General features: G+C 20.7%; 1 protein-coding gene and 1 long non-coding RNA gene across 10 annotated transcripts in view; one reads left to right on the forward strand and one right to left on the reverse strand.

The window, feature by feature from the left end:
- LOC100871513 (protein TAPT1 homolog) overlaps positions 1 to 23,287 on the forward strand; it is a 36,876-nt gene extending 13,589 nt beyond the window's left edge. For 3 of the 9 annotated variants that reach the window (XM_086914916.1, XM_031919178.2, XM_086914915.1), the window contains 5 exons: positions 5,179 to 5,513; positions 10,668 to 10,765; positions 12,026 to 12,241; positions 20,303 to 20,780; positions 21,005 to 22,696. In XM_086914916.1, coding sequence (XP_086771042.1) covers positions 5,179 to 5,513; positions 10,668 to 10,765; positions 12,026 to 12,241; positions 20,303 to 20,780; positions 21,005 to 21,144 — 1,267 coding nt within the window. In that variant the 3' untranslated portion in view covers positions 21,145 to 22,696. Of the gene's footprint in view, positions 1 to 5,178; positions 5,514 to 10,667; positions 10,766 to 12,025; positions 12,242 to 20,302; positions 22,697 to 22,815 lie in introns of those variants that run through there. The other 6 variants (XM_086914918.1, XM_086914920.1, XR_015294346.1 and 3 more) reach the window with 5 other exon arrangements.
- Positions 13,808 to 20,413, reverse strand: LOC147656493 (uncharacterized). The gene is made up of 4 exons (XR_015294348.1): positions 20,292 to 20,413; positions 17,386 to 17,473; positions 16,362 to 16,499; positions 13,808 to 15,106 (listed from the first exon to the last, which is right to left on the reverse strand). It is a non-coding gene; the product is annotated as an uncharacterized LOC147656493 (long non-coding RNA).
- Positions 23,288 to 25,115: the final 1,828 nt, after the last annotated feature.

Consider the following 25,115-nt stretch of genomic DNA (forward strand, 5'->3'; position numbering starts at 1 on the left):
GAATTGTATTGGATAATTTACAATAACATAAATTTACAAAATATACAATTATAATTTACAATAATTTACAAGTTATTTATATTAGTTATATTTATCTGTAAATAATTTTTGAATAATTATTAATAATGATTCAAACATGAATAATGCAATGCAAAGAATGACAAAAGTATAATTGCATTAGAATACATTTTATATTTTATTTTGCAAAACTAGTTATCAGTAAGTAATTTTTTCTTTAGACATGTGTATTATTTTTATTTTTTTTTTTAAATTATAAATTATGAGTTATAAAGAAATAATTATAGATTGAATGTTATCAATATTTCAATTAATTTTTTTTGAAATTATAATTTACAAAATATGGATAGACATTGAAATTAATATTAAAATTATTTTTTAAAATTATATAGAGATAATTTAAAAATCAACGGATAATAAAATAAAATATATATTTCAGACTTAACAATGATTAAATTGTATTCTTATAAATATTTATACATTATTTTGATAATAAAAACTTAGTTTGCATATGTGACGTTACTGAGATGATTTTATCTTTGGTCAAGGCAATCATATGTAAATATAGTATACAATATAAATGTAAATATAGTATATAATAGAAGAAATCTTATAATTCTATCATTTAATATTTTCTTCACGTGATTTTTTTTCATTGCTCTTTAATTGTTTATAAAAGAATAAATTAATTTTAAAATAATTTAAAAATTTTTAAAATAAGTTAAATAAAATCTTAGATTGATTGCAAAATTCTTTTCTCTCCTGAGATAAATCAATTATCCATGATATAAAATTAAAATCAGTAATTGAAATTTTTATTGATTAGTTCATAATATAATAGTGTTATTTATAATCTATTTTTCCATCAATAATAGTATAAAATTTCTATATAATTATCTTCCATCAATTTATTTAGAAATATTATATTTAGAAATTCATTTTATTTTTGTATAATTTTCATTAGTAAAACATTTTTTAATAAAATAGTATAGAAGCTATCTCTATTTCTGATTTTTTTATTTAATATTCATTCAAAATATAATATATAAAAAATTTTGTTTAATTTTTATTTAACAATGTGTAAACAAAACAAATTTATTAAAATTTAGGAAGTTATCATCAATAATCATATGAAATAAGATTTCTTTAAAACAATGTTTTTTAACATGAGATACTTACTTCATAGGAAAGTAAATTAAATATTTTGGGGGGCAATGAAAAATACTAAAGTTACATTACATTCTTCTCATTAGATATAATATTTTATTTATAATTTTGAAATATATAAGAAAAAATATATATGAAAATTATATATATTATATATATATATATTGTAATTATATTTTTTTTTATTATCTTTGTTATCTTTGTTAGAAAAAATAAAGATTTAATTATATATTCCTACAAAATATTATAAAACTATTTAACTTTATTTCAAAGGTAAATATTTTAATATATATGATCAAAAAAAAAAGTACTAAATAATAATAATATTTTAACTATGAAGATTAATTAAATTATAAAAAGCTTTGAAACGTTGGCATGATCTAAAATAAATTTGAAAATACTATTTTAAAGTAAAGTATCTTTAAAAATAAAAAACATAAATCTTATTATTAGAGAGGAAATTTATAAGACAATTTGTGGATAAGACAACTTTAAACGCAAATATAGATACTAAGAATTCAAACAGCAAAAACGAGTGAATATTTAATTAGTAAAAAGATACGGAAAAAATATTCATTTAGTTATTTGCATAGCAAATTCTATGAATTCAAGAAAATTTATTTAAAGATGGATTGCATGGAAATAATGATAACTATCGTTTAAAAAAAAATCGCTGTTCACAATCTAAGCTCGAAATCTATTGTTTAATGATGGATATGTAAATTTTTATAACAAAAAAATTATGTATACTTATTAAAAGTGACATTAAATCCATTATAGATTGGAATCGTATATTTGTATACATATATTATATATTATATATATATATACTCATAAATATTCGATTATTTATATATTCTTTATAAGATTTAACGAGAAAGTCATAAGAAGTCATAGGAAGAAATGCTTAATTATTGATTAAATAAAAATAAAATTCAGAATTATTTCATCCATTGATAGCAGATATGTGATAAAATTCTTCTGAAGAAAAATTTATTTAAAAAAGTTATTAATGAAACTTAGAAACGTAGAAAAAGAGAAAATACAAAGAATAAGATGAAAAAATTTAATCTTTATAATTAAGATAAAATATAAGGCACTAAAAAATGTCGATTGTTTAAAGTAAGAAGAGGATTTTTAAAATTTTTGTTTTACAATAATTGTGAAATTGTTGTTGCAAGGATAAGTTTTAAAAGTAGACAAAACCTATGGAGATGATATGATGACATAATTATATGAAATTAATTACTTATAATGAAGACATTCGATAATGGATTCAAGAAAAGAAAGAAATTATGATTTGATAAAGAAATCATAATAAAGAAATATCTCAAGTCATATAATTTATAACTGAAATCTGACAAATCGTGAGAATCGATTTAACATCATCGAAGATAATAATATAAGTAAAGTTTTTCTGAGATGCATACATTATTGTAAAGGATTCAAAATATGAGACAAATATTATAAAGTCAAAACTAGACAAAAATCCTATAAATTATATTTTCTATAGAATAATAAATATCCTGAAAAGAATTTGGAATTGAAAAATAAAGATTAAACAGATACAGAAGAGAATAAAAATTGTAAAAGAAGAAAAAGTTTTGTGAAAAAAAAAAAATACAAATTCTATTTCTAAGAAAAAGAAGACAAAAATAAAATTTTCTTTATGCAAAAACAAGAGAAAGAAGAAAAAAAAGAAACAAAGGAAAATGTATTTTTCTATGTTAGATCTATCAGCTTTTTGTATTTTTTAATAAAAAATCATTGAGCAAAATTAAATAGAAGATCTATAATTATTAATATTGTATATATATTTATTATTTTATTATGGGAAAAAAACTTCAAGTCTGAATTACATAATTAGAATAAATTTCTATCTAATTATGTAGACTGATTGAAAATTATGTAACCTAATAAATCAATCTGGTTATTAAATTGTGTATACATATTAGATTGTATATATTACAAGATTAGATTAACTGCTTTTCATAAAATTTGATGTATGCTGACATATTGGCACATATATATATATATATATATATTAAAATCCTATATTTTGATTTGATCACGAAGCTCTTAGATGATCAAATGAACTCTTAAATCGTTAATGAAAAATGTATCTTTACAGCAGAAAAAATGGAGATTGGATTCTTCACAAGGAAAAGATTATCTGAGTTGAAGATGAAGACAATAACAAATGAATCTTCTTCAAAATGGATTTTAATAATTTAAAAAAATTGAAATTCAGAAGAAATCTGTAAAAAAAGCTAATGAATTAATAACAGCATCTTCAAAAATATCTTAGTATATAAAATCCAAATTAAAAATGTAGAACATCTATTACCTTATATGGTCATTTAAACTGATATGTTTGAAATGAATAAAAATTATATAATAAATCTAGAAGACTGAATATGAAACAATGGATTTTATAAATAAGTCCAATAATAATGCTGTATCGAATTTAAAAAGATATTATGTATATTTGATAAAATGTATTCACTTAAGGCTCAAAGTAAATTATAGAAGAGAAAAATAATATATATTAGAATATGATTCAATTTTTATACTCATCTGCGAGAATTATGAGTGAAATAAGAATTTAAAACAAAAAATTTTTCGTCGAATAGTTGGAAAATAACGAAATGAAATGGATCTTTTATTAAAAAATCAACACATTGATTCTGAAATCTAAGACTTTTAATGAAAGTGTGTTAAATATATATTACTGTGAATTATTATACGATAAGACGTTTTATGAATCATTGTATTAATAATAAGCGATAAAAATAGAAAAGAACCTTTGGATTACTGAAATTGCGATTATCTGCTAAATGATATTGAACATTTTTGAAATTGTTCTGATACATGTAATATATAATATGCAATAAGTGCGTAAGGCGAGAAAATCTTGAAAAAAAAAAAAAGATAATAATCGATTTAATAAAAATTTTAGAAAAGATTCATCAAAAATGGAGATAGCTTTCAATAATTTCAAAACTTTAATGAAGAAACATAAAAAAAAAATTGTTAGAAATAAGAAATAATTTAATATCTTAATTGAACTTAGACATTATGTATATGATATAAATAACACAATTATATACATATATGTTAAAGTTAGTATATAAAAATATCGATTGAAACAATAACGGAATTTAGCAATCAGCCTAATAACAATTTTACAATGCATAAAAGATGATCTCAAGTTTTAGATGAATAAATTTTGAAGACGATAAGATGAAGCAAAATGTTTTATTTTATATTTTAATTATTTTTTTTACCGAATTTGTATTGATTAAGCTACATTAAAATACAATTGCCATATATTTTTATTGAAAATTATTTTTTATAAATTTTTAATAATAAAATTTTTTATTTAATCGAATAACTTTTATTCAAAAAATTTTTTATCAGAAGAATTTTATCTGAACCATTGTGATTATAGGCATACATTAATACATTGTGACTTTCTATACTATTTTCTGTATATAAACTAAAAAAACTATATTTTGTAATATCGGACAAAATATTTATAATAAGATTATAAAATCAATTCAATGAAAAATTAAAAATATTTTCTTCAATATAATTATATGCATTATAATATTATTTATATTATATTTGCAGATGAACTATATCTGTTTTCTTATATGTTGTTTAATCATTTTATACCAAATAAAAAGAACAAGAAAATTGTTGTAAAAATATTCATTATGTATCATTTAAAGAATATTATATAATTTAATTGTTAAATTATATAACTTATCTTATAAAATAAGACAATTCAATATTCATGATTCACAGCTTAATCTAAGCTTAATGATTTTTTAATAAAAAATGTTCTCAAATAAAAGATATTTGTACAAATGATGAATCATAAAAGAGAATTGAAAACTATCATATCAACGTTATCAAACATTCGTTCATATCTAATTAAATTTTTACTACATTATATTTTATTATGTATAAAATATATTTATGATCTAGAAAGGAAAGGAGTAATTTAAGAGTTGGAGAACGGCATCTAAAACCAGCAGAGATTTGCGATCTTTTAAAGGGAATTGTGGTGATCAGCTGTTGGGCAGCTACATGGAAGGTTGACACCTCTATGATGTACCATTTGGTGAAAAGTCAATCAGTAATAAAATTGTATATATTTTATAATATGCTGGAAGTCGGTGATAGATTGTTCAGCGCTTTTGGCCAAGATACGATAGATGCCCTTCTATGGACAGCTACGGAGCCTAGATCAAAAACACAAACACAAACATCTCAGCATTTGGGCACTCTACCTCATCTATTGTTTGCTGTTGCTTATGTTTGTATCCTTTCTAAATATTGGATACAGAAGATAATTCTGTACTTTTATTTCGAATTATATTTGGAAAAGTCTCTTAAGATTTAGGCCAAACGAGCATTTGTTCGTTTTTATCTTATTTCTGTATAAAGTATAAACAAGTATTGTTTCAACATTTGGCAATTAATTTTTTTTATTTATTGAGTCGAAAATCGAATGTCCAAATGATTTAAGAATATTTTAAGAATATTATATATTTTCTTCGTTAGATATTGATATCATCAAGCTGAATAATTGAACAATGGTAAATATTGGATAAATTCACAGTAATGATAAATGCACAGTAATCTCTAACACTAAGGGATTCTTCTTTCATTTACTGTAAAATTCTCATAAATTGCGGATATATATGTTAATTTAAATCTTTATAAATTCAACAATTTAAATAGAAAATTTATTTCAATATTTATTTATCTAATTTCAAACAAAGAATTTATTTCAATTTATATTATAATATTTATTATTTTTTATATTAAATATTATATATATTTATTAAATAATAAATATTATAATGAATATTGGTATTTTGAATATTTTTTTTTATATACTATATAAATTCAAATTTTCTATGAAATAAATATCTTCAGTTCATTCATCAATATTTATTTTCATTAATTTATTATTATTTTTAATTCTATTAAAAAAAGAAACTCAAATTTTGGTTTAGCCACATCAGAATTAAATTTTGATTTTATTATTTTATAATAATAAAAGTATAATAATATGTAGGATGATTTGTTTATTACTTATCCAATGCTTATTATATTCAGTGTTTTAATTTAATTTTCACGAATTTTTGCAAATTTTGTTTGTCATGAAAGAATTGTTTTAGTATATTGTTGATGGAAGCTATGTAATGAAATTGTAAAATCAGTTATTAAAGTTTGCATGTTTGAACACTGAAATATAAATTGAAATATTTTAAGGGAGATAAAGAATCGATAAAAATGAATTTTATTCAGGATTGAATGATTTCTACTTAGAACAGTTATTTCTTTCAAGAATATATTTTAAAAAGTTATAAATGTCATAAAATTTGGTAAACAAGTTCTATAAATACAAAATTTCATATAATAATGTTAATATATAATATAATAATTTAAATAGAAATATTTATACAAAAAAGAAATAATTATTTATGCAAATAATTAATATTAATATTGAATAGTTGCAAATGATTTTTCATTGTTTTTTAATCTTTCTCATGAAAGTAAAACCAATGAATAAATAAAATTTAAATAAACCGAATTTTACAAATTCTAATTAGCCATTAAATTTTTTCAATTCGTAAGGAATTTACTAATAGATTATTTTTTAGATTGTATATATCAAATAATACATAGCAAAATATTATTATTTTTGTTTGTTTGCTTTAAGTACATTTTTAGAATATATTTTAATTTAATTATTGTCATAAATTTTTTATTTTCTAAATCATTTAGTTAATAGAAATATATTAATGAAAACACTGTAGAAATTATAACACTGGAAATATTTATTGCATTATTTTCTATATAATCTTCTAAACTGATAAAGTAAGGTTAGACTAGAGATTTTTGCAATGTCCATTGCTTGCTAATATCACTTTAGTCAATAGATGGCGTTCTAATAATATCATACGGCCGACCACTTTTGCCATGATGTATATGAATTCATCCAATTTATCCAATTATTTTCAATTAGAATATCTATTCTTATATAGATTGTGAGCTTATTGTCGTTTTATATTTACTATATACTAAAAAACATAATGTTAATCTATTTCTTATGTTTTTCTTAATATAACAAACATTGGAATATATTATCTGCTATTTTAATTATGAATATGTTCCTATTTTGAATTTCGTGATTTTATTTCTAATCCAATATAAAGTGTATTGACGTATAAAGAATCTTAAAACAATAATTTTTATAATATATAATAATTGTTTTAGTAATAAAATAACATATTTTAGTAATAAAACAATTATTATATATTTAATATAATTCAAAATATTTCTTTTTGCTTAAGTAAAAATTTTATAACATTTCACAATATTAAAATTGAAAAATTGAATATTATCCATATAATACATACTATTTTCTAGGCTACTATATCATGATTTACTCAATGAAATTATGATAAACTGCAACATCATATTTTTTATGTTATTATTATGTAATTGTCCTTTTTGTCGCATGATAACATAATTTAATATTGATATATATATATTCTTATATCTCAATGTATGAAGGAATATAAGTAAAGGAAATTATAACAAGTAATATTTAAAATTACAAAATACAATGAAATCTCTATATTCATCAATAATTTATTTCTAAAAGGAAATGTTAAATTAGACAAATACACAATTAATTTTTTTTTTAATAAGAATTTACGAAATAATTAACAAAAAAAAGAATAATAGATTTTTAATTTTAAATCGGAACTTAAATAAATAAATTTATAAGCAGAAATTTAGTTTTTATTGAAAATTCATAATAACAAAAAGTGAATCATACAATAAGAATTTTTTGGTGATAAATATTAGAAATTTATAAATATAAAGATTTTTGTATTATATTTATAAAATAGTACTAAAGCTGACCAATATTGACTATACGATAATTGATAAATCTATTTTTAATTAAATTGGAGATAATGGTGAAAATATAAATATGATTCTAATTTTTAACTTTAGGATGAAAAAACATAAGATCTAATTTTATATAAACTTGAAAATATAAATATAAATATATTCAATATATATTTTATCTTCTGATGAAATAATTATTTGCTAACTATATTTTAATTTTATAATATACTGTTTTTTCTTTCATAAAAAGAAAATATTTTATGTAATCTCGAAGAATTACTTTTAAATATGCATATATAAACTAATTTTGAAATTGAATTGAATTCTAAATTTTTCTATAAAGAGATTACGTTTTAGGATAATTCTTTGTTAAAAAATATTCTTGTAATTTTTTCTCTTCATTTAAAATACGAAAATATGAAATTCTCGTATTTTGTTCAATAATAAATTGTTCAATAAATTTTATTGTTATAATTAAAAAGTTAGAATTTATACTTTATTCTAAGTCAGATAAAAAATTTTGAATCATTTGATTCTTTCTCAATAAATAAATAAATTTCCCTGAACTTGTTTACTTTTTATTTTATTCAGATGTACTTTCTGTTATGTTTAATCATCATTTGCATTACTTAAAGATGATATGCATCTTTTGTATTCTAGATCGTATAACATATTTGGTCATTGTAATTTTCTTCTTATATTTTTTGTTATATTCAATCATATTAATTAAACAAAGATAACAGTCATTTGAATAGTTGGATGGATTTTTGCATATTATTGTACAGTAAATTATATTAATTACAATAATAAATTCATCATTTATATTTAGAATTTCTTCATTCTTTTTTCATTTTGCAAAATTTTCTCGATGGCTGAAGAATTTTCTCTAATTGCTACGATTACAACATTCTGATCTTGCTTAATCCTTTCGGATTTTTATCTTCGACGATGATATTGCCTTTCCAAAATCTGTAAACTATATTTTTTACAAATTTAGTTTTAAAATTTCATATCTAAACGATGTTGAAAATAATCTTTAAAAATGTTTTTTTTTCAAGAAATCTTGTTGTATTTTATAAACATCTATTGATTGACGCAAATTTTTGAATTATGTAATTAATAGAAACCTTTGAATATTTTTTAACAAATTTTTTTTATACTATAATTTTTTTTTAAATAATTTAACAAGGTTATAGATTCTGTAAAATAATCTACAATTAAATATGTCGCCAAAAAAACTTAATAGTTAATTACATTAATAGGCGATAGAAAATATTGAAAGTAATAATATGTACAAAGGAAAGAATGTGTGAAAAAGAATTTAATTTAATTAATCTTGATAGATTGCAAAACAATAATTAATGTTCTAAATCTTAAAGTTTGTTGCTATAATGAAGATTGATAAAACATGTTGTTTTTTTGATATGACACTATTGCGATTTCGCGGAATCGATCTTTGTCGATAATGTTCGGTTGTTTCTGTCAAGGCATCAGTTTCATATTTATAATTAATTTCATTATAAATCAGTATATATCATACACAGTCATCAAATGTAAATAAACAATTTTGTCCTCATCATCTATTAAAGTAACCGTTGATTGGAAGCAATCAATATCTTTTTCGAATTTTTCATATAGTAATTGATTGGTTTAAGTTTAAAATTAGTTTCCTCGTAGATATAATGAATATATAATATAATAAATAAATTTTACAGATTCATTCAAATGTTTCTTTTTGAAATATGCAATAAATATTTCCAGTTACTTATTTTCAATCAATAATTGATTTATTTTCTTTAAAAAAATGAAAACGATAGAATTTTTGGATTAATTTAATATTTTAAATGATCGATAAATATATTGTAAAGTTTCTCAATTTTCATATATTACTTTCATATACATCAATTTTTTAAAACAATAATCATATTCGATTATGTTTGATTTTTTTATAATAATAGTAATAATTTTGAAAAAGTTTATTGTATTATTCTTTTCTTTTTTTTTCTTATTTCATATTGAAAAATTAAATAAAAAAAAAAAGTGTAAAGATGCCATTGAATGAATTGCATTTTTTGATCTGTGAAGCATGTTTTTAAATATTCGACTTTGATATATGTATATGTAATAGTAATTTACGACTTTAATATATGTTATGTATGTGTAACTTTATGTTTTTCGTTCATTAGTCAGTTATGCGAGAATGTTTGAATTATATACAATAAATATTATGGACTGTGAATTATAGGTTATGTACTTCAGTTATATTTATTATATATTTTAGTTTATACAAAAATATATTTTTATTTCATTTTGTATACAGATATATTATTTTGTTTCATTATCTAATATATGATGTATTGAAATAAAGCAATTATTCATGCTTCGTTTATAAAAAAGCAAATATATTCATATATCATACGAACATTTAAATAAGACAATATTAAATTTTTTCTAATCTTTGGAATTGTTATTTTTCATTTTAAGTTGTATTTTACATTAAAAAAAAATTAACGCTATATTTTCCGATGCTATAATTTTCATAGTATTACACAGTATATTGGTGCTTTTCCAAGCAACGACTTTGAATGTTGCCATTAATAGCAGCAACAAGGCGCTACTTACTATAATGATGTCTAATAATGTAAGTTTTTCTTATACTATTAATTTAATAATAGATTATATACTTTGCAAAGTGTTTTTAAAAAGAATAAAAGTATTAAAAAGAGAAAAATATATATAATATTTCTTGAATAAAAAATATTATTGAAACTATAGATTTCTTTTATTTTGCTAGTCAAACATTATAGAACATATACAAACATATGTATGGTTAAATAATTCTAACATAAATATTAATATAATGCTAAAATTATCGATTTATTATTTATTAGAATAATATTAATAATATTTATAATAATTTTTTTTATGAATAACTATTTATAATTATTATTCTAATAAATAACCATTTAATATCTTATATTATATTAGTATGAAAAGATATCATTTTGTTGTAATTTTATTTTTTTTTCTATTTTGATATTATATGAATCAAATCGAAAGATAAAATATTTTTTTATAAAATTTAAATAATTATTGTATTAGATGTGTATGATACGTATAATAGCAAAATACCATTTCTGAATTTATTAGAACATTTAATTGAAATTGGAGTATTCATATATAAATTTATAATAATAATAAATTTGTTTTTAAAATCACTCTGCAAATTAAATTTAATAATCAAATATATTTTAATTTACTAAATATTTAAAACACATATATTTTAAATAAAAAGATAATGTTACAAACTGTTCTTTTTAATAAAATAAATATTTTGACTATTTTTTAGTTTAATAAAAAATAATAGAAAAAAAGTGAAAAATTGGAATCTAATATAACAAATATAATAAATAATTCATAATAAAAAAGAATTGTAATATCATTCTAATTAATTAAAATCTATGATAATAGAAAAAAAAAATTAACGATCTCCAATAGAATTTTTTTTTAATTAATCTTTGATTAATTTAAATTAATATGATTTTAAGGATTATTTTAATCTAAAATTAAAAAAAAAAATTCTTATTGATATAATTTTATTATATATTGGTAATATATAGGAAAGCAATAATTAATAATAGATTACAACTATTTTCATAAATATTTTATTTTATAATTATTTTGCGAAATTTATATTATATAATATGTTTGTCATTTAATTATAGATCGCTATACAATCGAATCGAAATACAAACGAATCAAAATAATTCAAGAAGAATAGAACTTTATTTATACATAAAAATAAATAATTATATAATAAAGATTTTAAAGCTTTCAAGCAACTCAGGAAGAGATTACAAAAAAACAACGTAACAATAATGTTCTAAATTTTTTATTTCAGTTCGTAGAATTAAAAGGTTCCGTTTTTAAGAAATTTGACAAGAAGAATCTATTTCAATTATCTTGTGCAGACGTGAGAGAACGTTTTCATTTGATGATGCTTCTTCTTGCTGTGAATCTGCAAACAATGAAAGAGTACGCATGGAAAGCGGAACGACTTGCAGTGCTATTGCCAGATTGCATAATGTTGCTCTTGGCGGAAGTCCTCGTAGATTGGGTAAGTAAATTGTCGTATTTTGTTGTATTTTGTGTTGTTGTATTAATTATTTGTTTTTTTGTATAACTTTGGTATTTATTTTGAAGTTAAATTTATTCTCTAAAATTATTCCACGAATATATTAATCTTTATTAATATAGAAGATTAATGTAGATGTTAATGTTAATAATGAATTAATGTAGAATGTTTTAGAAATCGATTGATAACTTTGATAGTTGTTTTTAACTATTTGTTATATCTCGACTTTCATTGGCAGTATAAACCCAATATTCAATATGATGGGACAGCTGTGATTGGCCAATATTCTTCATTAATAACTCATTAACAAAAATTTTTGTAAATTTTTGCAAGTTAAATCTATTCTTTAAAACTATTCTTTAAAACTATGAATATATTAATCTTTATTAATATATGTAGAATGTTTTAGAAATCAATTGATAACTTTGATTTAATACAATTTTTGAGATAATATCTTCCTTAAGATATATATTATAAAATATTCGTTTTGGTTTTTTTTGAAATGAATTTTATTGTATATCTATGGCAAAACAAATGTTGTTTTTAACTATTTGTTATATCTCGACGTTTCATTGGCAATATAAATCCAGTACTCAATATGACGGAACAGCTGTGATTGGCCAATATTCTTCATTAATAACTCATTAACAAAAATTTTTGCAAATTTGCTTGAAATCATTTTAAGAATCATCAGTTAAGCCTTATAGATCGATTTATAATATATTCTGATAAAATAATAATAATAAGAATTGTCCATGATCAGTGATTTTGTTTGATAATTCGTAGGTTTTTTAATGTCTATTTTTTAACAAAGTTAACAACGATATCCATTACTAATTACTATTTGCTGCATACTACGTGCTGCGTATTCAATCTGCTTGTTACAAATCCATTATTCCCATCAGCATAAGTAATGATTATTTGATAGAAAATTTTGTATTTTTTAATACATCTAAAATATCTCGCAAATTTGAAGATTTCTTTTAGCTTTCTAGACATAAAATGAATTAAATTTTTTATGTATCCAGAGTAAATATTATACTATTCTTATTATAAAACTTTTGAGTTTAATTATAGGATATAGGATACTTCAAAAATATTGGGATTTTTTCGTAAAGTAAGATAATTTTAAGCAATATTTTGGCTATGTGTACGCACCGAGCACGAACAAGTTCAAATTACATATCTCGAAAAAAATGTGTTGAATATAATATTTATTTTATCGATAAAAAAATCATATCGAATTACATCAATGAATAAATTAATTAATTGTTATTATGGTAAAGTTATGATAAAATTTAACAAATGAACAATTAATATTAGATATTTAAAATAAAAAAAATAAATCATGCATTATAATTCATTAATTTAAAAAACAATTCATCAATAAATAAGATAAAATTAACCACTCAACAAAAATTCAACTCAAGCTTTAAAATATACCATCGGGTCATTGTTTTCTGAATATTTTCCTCTAATGGACTAATTTTTTACACGTAACATTAAATAAACTATAAATAAAACATTACTGAAAGAACACACATATCATCGGATCAATATATATATCGTTTATTTAATTGCAGTAACATCAATCTTGATCAGTTGATCACTTATAATTTAATAATTCCAGAAGAGAATCTTGAATTATTTCTTTAAAAATATTTATATCTTTAAAAAGACCCGTTTTTATTATAATAAATATAATTCAATATAATCTCCTTTTACAGCTATATAAGCTTCTATATGTCAAATTATATTTGTTTGAACACGTACTATTTCGATATTGATATTCGATATAGCTTTATAAATTTTCATTATCATTTCCTTTACTGATAGATAATAATATCTCATTCTTTAAAACATTCTTAAGTGTATATATATATGTTCTTTTTAATATTTTAGTATTTATTAGAAAGAAAGATTCTTGCAGCATTTGAATCGTTCCTTCTGATGAACCTTTATTCATCTTCTATTTTTATTTTAATTTTTTTCAGTTTTTCTTTATATTCTTTATATATATTTCTCTCTTTATATTTCTTTATATTCTTATATAATGCTTAATATTTTTTATTCCGCATTTATATTTCAATAAATTCTAGGTTTTTTCTATATTTTGATCCTGCTAAATTATAATTTTTTAATTTCAGAATTTTATAATTTACATTTTTCACTATTTTACTCTCTCTTTTGTTTGCTTTACGTTCATATAAGCTAGAATTCAGATTACATTTATTTTTAATGTTTTTAATTAATAATAATAAGTTTTCTTTCATTTATCAAGTTCTCCGATTGTTATTCTTCTATTTGTATTCTTGTTCCAATTTTTATTAATGTCTCTGTGCTAGATAATTTGATATTTTTTGGAATTTGAGAGTATTATTATCTGTTCTCATTTTTCTATTTTCTGGCCAATCTAATCATTTTCTATATTTCTTTTCGTAGTGTAAATTACTTTTTCTGAAATGCTCAGTTTATAATTTTCTTTCCATCTCCCATCTCTCATTTTTAATGTCAGTTAATCATTTCATCTTTTATTTTTGAGTTTACATATGATCTGAATCAAATGTCATTAATAAAGCGATATCTTCAATTTGTATATTTTTCTTTATAATTGTCTTGCTTGTGTGAACTTTTTTTTTTTTAAATAGAACAGATTTTTGTTAGATTATCTGTATTTTCTTACCATAGGTTTCTGTTGTTTATTTCTTTCCATTTTTTTTGTCTAAGTTTTCTTCTTTCATTCTATTCAATTTTTGTAAACTATTAAGAATTTTCCTGCCATTTGTTTCATTTTTGTATTCAATATTCAATATTTGATAAAAACTTTTGTATTTTTTAAATAAATTGCTATAACACAAAATATATACAAAATATATTTTATTTTTAATATTTTTATTATTTTTATAAAAAATTAAGAATCAAATAATTTTCAAAATTTTATTAGAGATTATATATACTTAACAAAAGATAATGATGATTATTAAAAATAATTTTTCAAATATTATATTATCGTACATGTATGTTTTTAACTTTATATTTTTTTCTTCTAAAGATATATATTATATAATTTATTATATATTAAAATTTTTAGGAATTCATAGAAAAAATTTTTTTTAAATATTAAAATCGAAAAATTAGATATGGAGCAATATAAATGATGACAATATAAACTACTATTTTGTGTGTAAACTACTAAATGAATCATATGAGAAATTATATTGGTTTTTTGTTCTTTTATGTCACAGTCAGCCATTTTATTTCATATGCTGTCATAATTCAATATTTTCATAGATTTCCTTCTATCAATCCATTATAATGTATAAATTCTTGTTTTATTTCGTTAATAATCAAAATTCATTCGAAATTCATTATTAAGATGAGAAAATGGCTTATATTATTAACTAATTTCATAAAATAAATAATACAAGTATTTGATTTATTTTTATATTAGATTGCTTATGCAATATTGCATTTTCATATTCTTATATGAGAAAAAGAAATTTATTATTAAAAAAATTTTATTATTAATTATTATTAAACATTATTATTAAAGAGAAGGATATGAATAGAGAAAATTATAACGAGTGATATTTAGCGTAATAGAATACTATATTTATTATTATATTCAAAATAATATTGAAGTTGAACAATGTTAATTGTATGATGATTAATGAGAATCTGTTTTGCCAAAAATTTTAGTATAATTACTTATTGGTGGAAAACGCAATGTAATAGACATGTATAAATTTAGATTGTATTTTCAACATTAAAAAATATTTAGACGAGAATATTTTAATTTTGTCTTTGTCTTCAACTTTTTGTAAAAACTTTCTTTTTTAAAATTTATATCATAATAGTGACTTAAGAAAAATTCAGTTTTTTTTTTTTTTGCTATATTTCTGTTTTCATATGAATTGTTAGCTTTGGAAAATAGTAATTTCTAATTGATTTTTAAAATTTCTTTCAATTTTTGTTAAAGAATATTGTACTTAAAATCATTGTATCTTTGGATATTGTATTTGGTGCCATCTGCTTAAAATTTTGATTCTGAACTCTCATATGGTGTTTCTTATATTAAGATCACATTGATAGTTCATTATACCTTTGAATCGGTGCCACTTGTTTAAGAAAAGGATCATCCATTAAAGATTTAATTCTGATCATAGATTTCTGATGATTTCTTATTGAGATCATAGTAATGGTTCATTGTATTTTTGGATACTGCATCGGCGCCATCTGTCTAAAAGAAGAATCATTAATGTTAAGATTTAAGCCTAATTGATCACAGATTTCTAATGATTTCTCATTAACGTTGCGATGATGATTCACTGTGCTATTGAATATTGCTTCAAGTATATTGCTTCATTTGCATATAAAAATCATTGATGATAAGAAAGAATACTGATTAGTTATAGATTTCTGATTATTTTATGATATTGATTCAAGTGATTGTGATGTTTCACCATATATCGAATTAACATAAGAAATGATTCTGATTGGAAATTTGATTTTGATGCTAATTTAAGATATATCTAATTCACTTTATGGTTGTTCTTAAATTGTTGCTAATTCATTGTGTGCTTCAAGAACGATACTGAAAATGCAAGAATGAAAATATAGTATTAATTCAATATATGATAATAAAATTTGAATTTCAACTGATATTTTGAATTGAATAATTCTGAATTCCATTATAATTATTTTTAAAGTCCTTGATCTCGATTTACATGTTATTTTACCATTCGTAAAAGGAAAACTTTTTCGTCTTCAAAGTGAAATTTTTTCAAAGATGTGACAAATCCATATCTTTAAGTATATTCAGGATATAATGATTCTTGGAAAAAGATGACTTCAAAGAATCAATCATATATATATGAAGCAACACATGGAAAAATCTTTCAAATCAAAGATGACATTTATAATTAGCAAATATCGTAAATATAAGGATTGGCATCAGAAATCTATATCTTGAGATATGGTCTGGCAATACAATATATATAATGGATGTAGGCAAGTTTTCTAAAGAAAACAAAGAAACTGATTAAAATCAAATTTTTGTATACAGGATGTCATAAATTCACTCTAGTCTATATCAGTATTTATACATATATTTGCAAAAAATTCACTTGGTTTAAAATAAAATTCAGCTTCAGAGAAGTTGTCGAAGTTGTATCATATGATCCAATATAAAATTTCTTTGTATGTGAATTGGATCTGAAAAAAAATAAACAACATATATATTAATTTATAAAATCATTAATTTTATTGCAAAAATATTTTTTTATAATTAGTAGAAAATATATATCGTTTGTAATAATAAATAAAATATATATCTTTTTCAATCGTTTTCACAATTTCTATATAATATTGATACATTTATTGTACACAATTTACATATATATTGAAAACAATATTAAATGTTATAGTATATTTATTATCATTTTTTATATAGATATAACATTTAGATTATTTTTTGAAAAAATTGGAAAGAAAGTTTTCATCTTTTGTTAGAAAACTTTGTCCTCCTTCGTTGTTTCAATTGCTTTTATGTCGTAATATATTTATACAATGCAATTTTTTTATTTTCAAATATTTTTCCATTTGCTGAATATAATTCAATTTCTAACTTTTTTAAAAGTATTTTTCTTCTTTTTTTTATATAATTTTTCCATGAAGGATATTTTTGTATTCATAAACAATGATAATGACCAATATCTTATACATTTTCTCTAAGAATATTTACAAATTATCTTGTCTACAATATCTGTTATTTTTAATAGTATTATAAAATATTATAATTTTTGAATTTTAATGATGAATTTCTGATCCAAAAATATTGAAATTCGATATAAGTAAAAAGAATTCAGAAATCTATTGTCTTGATCATATATTGATAAATGATTTCGTTAGTTTTTTTTTTTTGATGTGATAAGAAAAATTTTCTTTTGTAATAGTCTCTTCACCAAACTTATATCAATAAAAATGATAGACTGTATTGATCGTTTAGATTGTTTCCAGAAATCAGCCAACTGCCTAATATGTTATACTTGATTCTTCTATGATGATCAAATGTTCATCAATTGTATTTATATTTGTGGCATCATAAGATCACAATTTACTATAAAAATATTTATCGCGAATCTTAATAATGCTAATTTATCTATAAGTTTTCTTTCTTTCATAAGATTTTCAAAATGCATTATAAATGATAAAATTTTCTTAAATCAATTTTGTAATATCACAGCTAAATAAATTGATCGAGAGAATGATATATATTTTTTTACAAATGATAAAATAGTTCTCTATACTTTTCTTAAATCAATAAAAGTTCAAAAACTACAATGATTTCAACATGATTCACAGATTTCTATTTCTTATTATGTATCTGATTTGTGTACATAACAATTTTGGTAAATGGGGTTTAGAGAATTCACTTCTAATAACCTTGATTTATGTTGTTAAGATTATCTTCCTTCAAAAAATTTTAATTGTCGCTCATTGTTTCTTAAAAAGTTATTAACAATAATAATTATAATATGTATTTTATATGTACACTATATGTATAGTATAATATTATGTTATATGTATATTTATATTTTTTTTTGTGACTATAATCATATTGTTAGATTCGTTCTCTGGGAGCATATTTAAGGTATTGGTAATAATATTTATATTCTTGATAATATAACAGGATTTAAAATTAAAGCGCAAATGATATTGTTCAAATAAAATGTAATGTAAGATTAAAACATCGAATTTAAAAAGAAGAAAAAATAAATAGAACAAATAAAAGGAAAACGTCATTAAAAACGATCAATCAAAAATTGTTATTGCCAACTGTTATGTTTATTTAAAATAGAGATGACAAGTATATCAAGAGTATATATTATGCGATAAAAACTTTCCATGGTGAAATCCATGATAAAATCCATGATGAATGTATACTCGATAACAAAAGTTCAAATTTCATGAGATAAAAAAAATATCTTCAAATGCAATCTCTTATTACTATAAGTTACACCAAGATATATCTAAAGGAAAGTTGATGAATGATGATGATCGCCTTTCTTCTGGAAAAATGCATACTTTACAAGAAGATTATAACTAAATGCATTCTCTTGAATTGTCGAAGTGTTATTAAATTCTAGCAAGAGATTAATAGTTAATGTCAATCGATTTCCAGGAAAAATGCATATTTTGTAAAAGAAACATCTTCAAATGTAATCTCTTAAATTGTATTTCAGAAATGCAAAGTAATATTCAACAGAAGGCTAATGAATGACCAATGTTCTGCAAAAAGTGCATATTTTGTAAAAAATAAGTGCAATCTCCTTAATTATTAAAAAGTGCATTGAATATCCTTTCTTAATAAACATTCATCTATTATTGGGACACTATTGTTATTAAGCGACTTTCCTCATTAAAGTTTTGCTATCATTTTTTATTTTTCTAATAATTAAATTAGCAATATAATGACTGGCATTATCTGTATTTTCAACTACAGAAATCCAAATATCTAAAAGAGACACATCGAATTATTGCATTTTATGGATCAGGTATCTTCAGTTTTTTTTTTTTTGAAAAGAAATGAGGATTATAGTGGCAAATTATAAAGTAATCGATCGAACAACAATATTATTTTTTAGAAAAGAATAAAATAATATATCATCTCACTTAATTATACTCGATTGTGAACAGATGTAAAGATTTATGACTTCTCGCTTATACGACCTGCCATTTGTTTTCGAATTTCTTATTTTACAAGCGAATATTTAAATATTTCAGATAAAGAAATAAAAATAACAATATATTTCTTTCGATTCAGATAATTATTATTTTTTTCGAAATAATATTATACATATTTATTATTTCATTTTATAATAGAACATATGCCAAAATATTTTTGAGATCAATTATATTATATCATTAAAAACAATAATTTTCGTTCAATTATTAATGACTAATATTGATTTTGATTTTTTTTTAATTGAATATTTCTTCCGATATTATTGATTTTTATCAATTTACTTACTTTTTTTTTAGGTGAAGCACGCCTTTATAACTCGTTTCAACGAACTACGTTCAACAGTATACAGGGATTATACAATAAGTTTAGCGTATGATATGGCGCAAACTCGTAATGAGACCGCCTTTTCTGATGCTTCGGACCTTGTAGCCCGCAGGATGGGTTTTATTCCTCTTCCGCTAGGTGTCGCAATGGGAAGAGTACTTTGCACGACTATCACGCCGTCTGCCAAACCAGCCAATATAATTTTGTTGCTTCTGGCATATCTAATATTAGTGGCATTCAAGATTTTAAATAGTTTGATAATTCTTGGTAAGGCATGTGATTTCATTTCATCACATTCCACGGAGCCTGACAATGAAGTGACTTCTTTGAAATATTCTTCAACAAGTACCGATATAAAAAATCCAAATTTAGCTACAGCAATTTTTTCCAATAGTGCAATTAGTTTAAATAACGTTTGTCTCAACGAAGCTGTCTTGAAGGAGGAAATAGGTAATGAAAAACTTAATACAGAGGACAGTCAATAAACAATATCTTTTCTCTTTTTTGTTTCTTTTGTGTATATATTAAGTATAGATAGAAAAAAGGCACTCGAAAAAAGGAATTTGAATTTAATTATACATGAAAGTAAATATTGACTCAAAACCATAAGACAAGTGATTGATTATTTCTCTTACTTTTCTTTCATCCCGAGTGTCTTTTTTTTATCTCTACAGAGTGTCCCAGGAAAGTACGAGATTTAATTTCATATAACAGAGAAAAAAACCTAAGGAATTTAAATCCAGTGATCCAGATGGTCATAACAGATGCCTTTGCTTTATCCATTTCTATTAATGGATTTTTAAAAAAATTATGACAATTATAATATGATAGTATTTCATCATGTTGGAATTATTCTTCTTAATATATACAAGGTAAGTCGTTTGCAAAATATTTTTATAACTTTTTGTTGTATATTGTCTAATGTATTATGTGTAATCAAATACAATTAAAATACAATCAAATACAATGAAAGGGAAATTTCTCAAAAGTACTAATAACATTTATATTATTATAATTATATAATAAAGTTAAAATTAAAATGTATAATAATAATATTTATTATAATATTATATTAAATTATAATATAACTTTTTGGAAGGAAAACCATTACTTTAAACATTTTGTTGAATATAAATATAAAAAGTCATAAAATACATGAAAAATAGTAAAATATTGTCTTATTCTAATTACAATTTTATTTTTTTACTATTATTATTAAATCAATTCAAAGTCAAAATGAATGTAACTTTTTTCATACAGAATGACATATTAAATATATTGATTAAATTATTAGTTTTCCTGGGACATCCTGTATATATACAATTTTTAATATTGAGGTAATTTAAGAAAGAAGAATCAAAGAATAAATCAATTTTATAATATATTTTTAAAAATATATGTAAAGTGACCAATAATAGATTACAAAAAGAATATTTATTTAATTCAAATTTTAATAAAATTCTTTTGTTTAGAAAAAGTTGTAATAATTATTATTTTGGTTGTAAGTATGTTAATGGTGATTGTGTGATTGTGATGTATAACATTTAATGTAATAGTATACATATGTATTTAATATTTCAATGTTTAAGACAACGATCGTTTTAAAAAATATAATAAAAATAGTATGTGCAATTGTATTATGTAAAGAAATTATATTTTATTGCTATTATTATTATTATTATTATTATTGTTATTGAAATGGGAAAAAAAAGGAAAAAAAATTAAAAAGAAATGAACATTAAAATAATATTTATAAAGTCTGATTAGTAATGAAGAACTTGGTTAAATGCAATTTAATGCAATTGGTTGTGATTATATATCTTTAAAAAGAAAATTTAATATTCTTAAAAATCATATAAATATTTTTTAATTTTAATGATGATTATTAATTATTGCTAGTTATTAAAATATTAAATCCGAAATAATTTTGTGAAACCAAAAATTATTGTTTTATCTAATAATTTTGTACTTAATGATATATGAAATAAAATGTAATGGAACACGATTATTTTTTAATTAAAAAAATGAGATTTAAATGATATCTTTTTAATTCTTTTTCATTTTGAAATACTTTAATATAATTATATCTTTCATATGAAAATATTTATATATTTTTTCGTTAAGCGTTATTCAATCATCGATCTTTGTGAAATTTTTATACAAGATAATTTATGAAAAAATTCTAAACATATATTATTTCTTATTGATAATCATATATATCCAAATAATGAAAATTGAACATAATTATATTTTTATCTTGTTTAAAAAAAAATCTATATTTTTATAAAAAAAATTAATTGTGCAAATCGTTTTACAAAATAATCATTTTTTAAAATATTTAATAAATATTTAATGATTACTATTTACATATTATTATTTCTTGTAAAATATTAAATTTTTATATATCTGTTTACACAACTATGCCAAATTAAAAAATATAAATAATTAATTTATAGTGAAATTTATTGATAGAAATTTATTAAAGCTTCAGATCTAAGAATTTATGAGGAAAAACATGTTTGATGAATATAGCTAAGAAAGAAAAGTGGAAGAAGAAATAAAAAAGTGTTGATTGCAGTAAGATAGAAGAAAAGCGAAGTACAAGAAAACAAAATTGAAATAGTAAAAAAAAAAAAAAAAAAAAAAAAAAAAAAAAAAATGAAAATAATGGGAAAAAGATTAAGAAACTAAAAAGAAACAGAATAAGGAATAAAAAAAAAAAGTGTTAAAGAAGGAATAAAATACTGGATAAAAAAAAGTGGAATGTTACAGTGTTAGACATCTGGCGGTGATCCAAGTGTATTAAAAACTAGTGAAATTTATACTAATTTGGTTTAAAGCAAAGATATATACATATATATAATATCCAATGTATGCTGAGATGGAAAATGCTAAATACCAAGATTTTTCAACGTGTTTATGGATTCAAGAAGGCTTAAATGAAACAAAAATGCAGGTAAGCTGAAATTAATATTAAAATAGCTTTAATAAAAAGTATTCAAATAATGCTATATTGTCATTTCGCTTGCGATGCAATATAATAGATATATTGAACGTTAAGTTTCATTGCGATGCAATATAATAGATATATTGAACGTTAAGTTTCATTGTACATCATTATAAAAAAAAATTTTTTAATATTCTATTTTTATAATAGATAATATTATTTGTAAAATTTGTTATTTAAAAAAAAAATTCGTTTTTTACATTACATAGCAATCTATTGATATATATTCAATGTTATAAAATGATTTCTTAAAAAATATACTATCTGTTTATTTGTCATATTCAGTAGTTTATAAATCAATGATATGAATTTAAATACAATAACAAATTTTTTTTTCTTATTTGTTGCCTATTTTTCTTATTCTAATGCACATAATACTAAAGTGCCAAGATACACAATCGTGTATGAATTAAATATTTTAAATTAGAAAATACATATCGTGAAATAAGATTTCATTTAAATTCATTTTGTGGAAAATTTATATATTCTCAAAAAAAAAATATTTAAAACTTTAAAGACAAAATATTTAATACAAAAATAACAAAATGTTTTATCAACTTAATAATTTTGCGATCAATCTTTTCGTTGTAAAGTCGTTTTTTATTATGAATATTCGATATTATGACTAAATTTCTTCCTGAACATAAATTAAGTAATTTTAAGAAAATGTGATCAGTTTTTTTATCATAAAATTGATTTCTATTATTTATAAATATCCGATATAAATTTCTTTTTTAAAGATTCGACGTAGTAATAAATTTTTTCTTTTTGAATATAAACATGCATACCATGATATTTGTAAATAAAAACAAAAAATTATTCTATCAATATAGATTTTGTGATCGATTCTTTCCTCATAATGACTTTTATTATTTACGAAAATTTTTTGCAACGCAATATAAAAAATATAAAATTTCTTTTTTGAACATTCGACGCAATAAGTTTTTTCTTTGAATATAAATTACATAACTTTAAGAACTTATGGTACTTAAAAGCAGCAGAAACTGTCCCATCAATATAGGATAGTCTGTGATCAATCTTTTCGTTATAAAATCGATACTTTTATCATTTACATTCGACGTAATATAATTCATTGAACATAAATCAAAAGATTAACTCATCATTCATGGCATATTGACATTGTTGTTCCATTTTCGTTGTCACATTAATACATAAAAAATATTTATTAAAATATTGATTTTTTTTTCGTATTTTAATATCAGACGATGTGAAAAGTTTTTTTTGTAATTGAATACTACAAAATTGATGAAAATAAAGTAAAAATATTATTGATTCTTGTTAAATTAGATATTTCATTAATAGATAGCAATATTATACTATATATGTTATATAATCAACTTTTTATTGAAATCATTTTAGATTTTTTGCAAGACAACGATAATCATTGTCTTTTATATTTAAAATTTTTTTGAATTCTTTTTAAATTGATTACAATACGATTTTTTTTTAGATTCGTGCCATTATATTATCTAGAGTAGCATAGATAGATTTTAATGTAATAATAATAAATTATTCGAATACTAAAAATTTTAGATTTATAAGATACAATAATTTTTATTTGCGTTAAAAGAATATATAATATAAATACATAAAATATGTCTACTAGAATATCGATTTTTCTGATATTTTTCTTTTTTAATACAAAATATCAATGTGAAAAGAATAGTCATCTATTCCATGAATTATATTTACTATTAGATGTTCAAATTAAACTTAAGACAAGATTTTTGTTTTTGCTTTTCTCTATGATTTTCTAA

This window comes from Apis florea, unplaced genomic scaffold (genome assembly GCF_048593485.1).
Source record: "Apis florea isolate Af1SG1 unplaced genomic scaffold, ASM4859348v1 contig_3756_pilon, whole genome shotgun sequence".
NCBI classification, from domain to species: domain Eukaryota; kingdom Metazoa; phylum Arthropoda; class Insecta; order Hymenoptera; family Apidae; genus Apis; species Apis florea.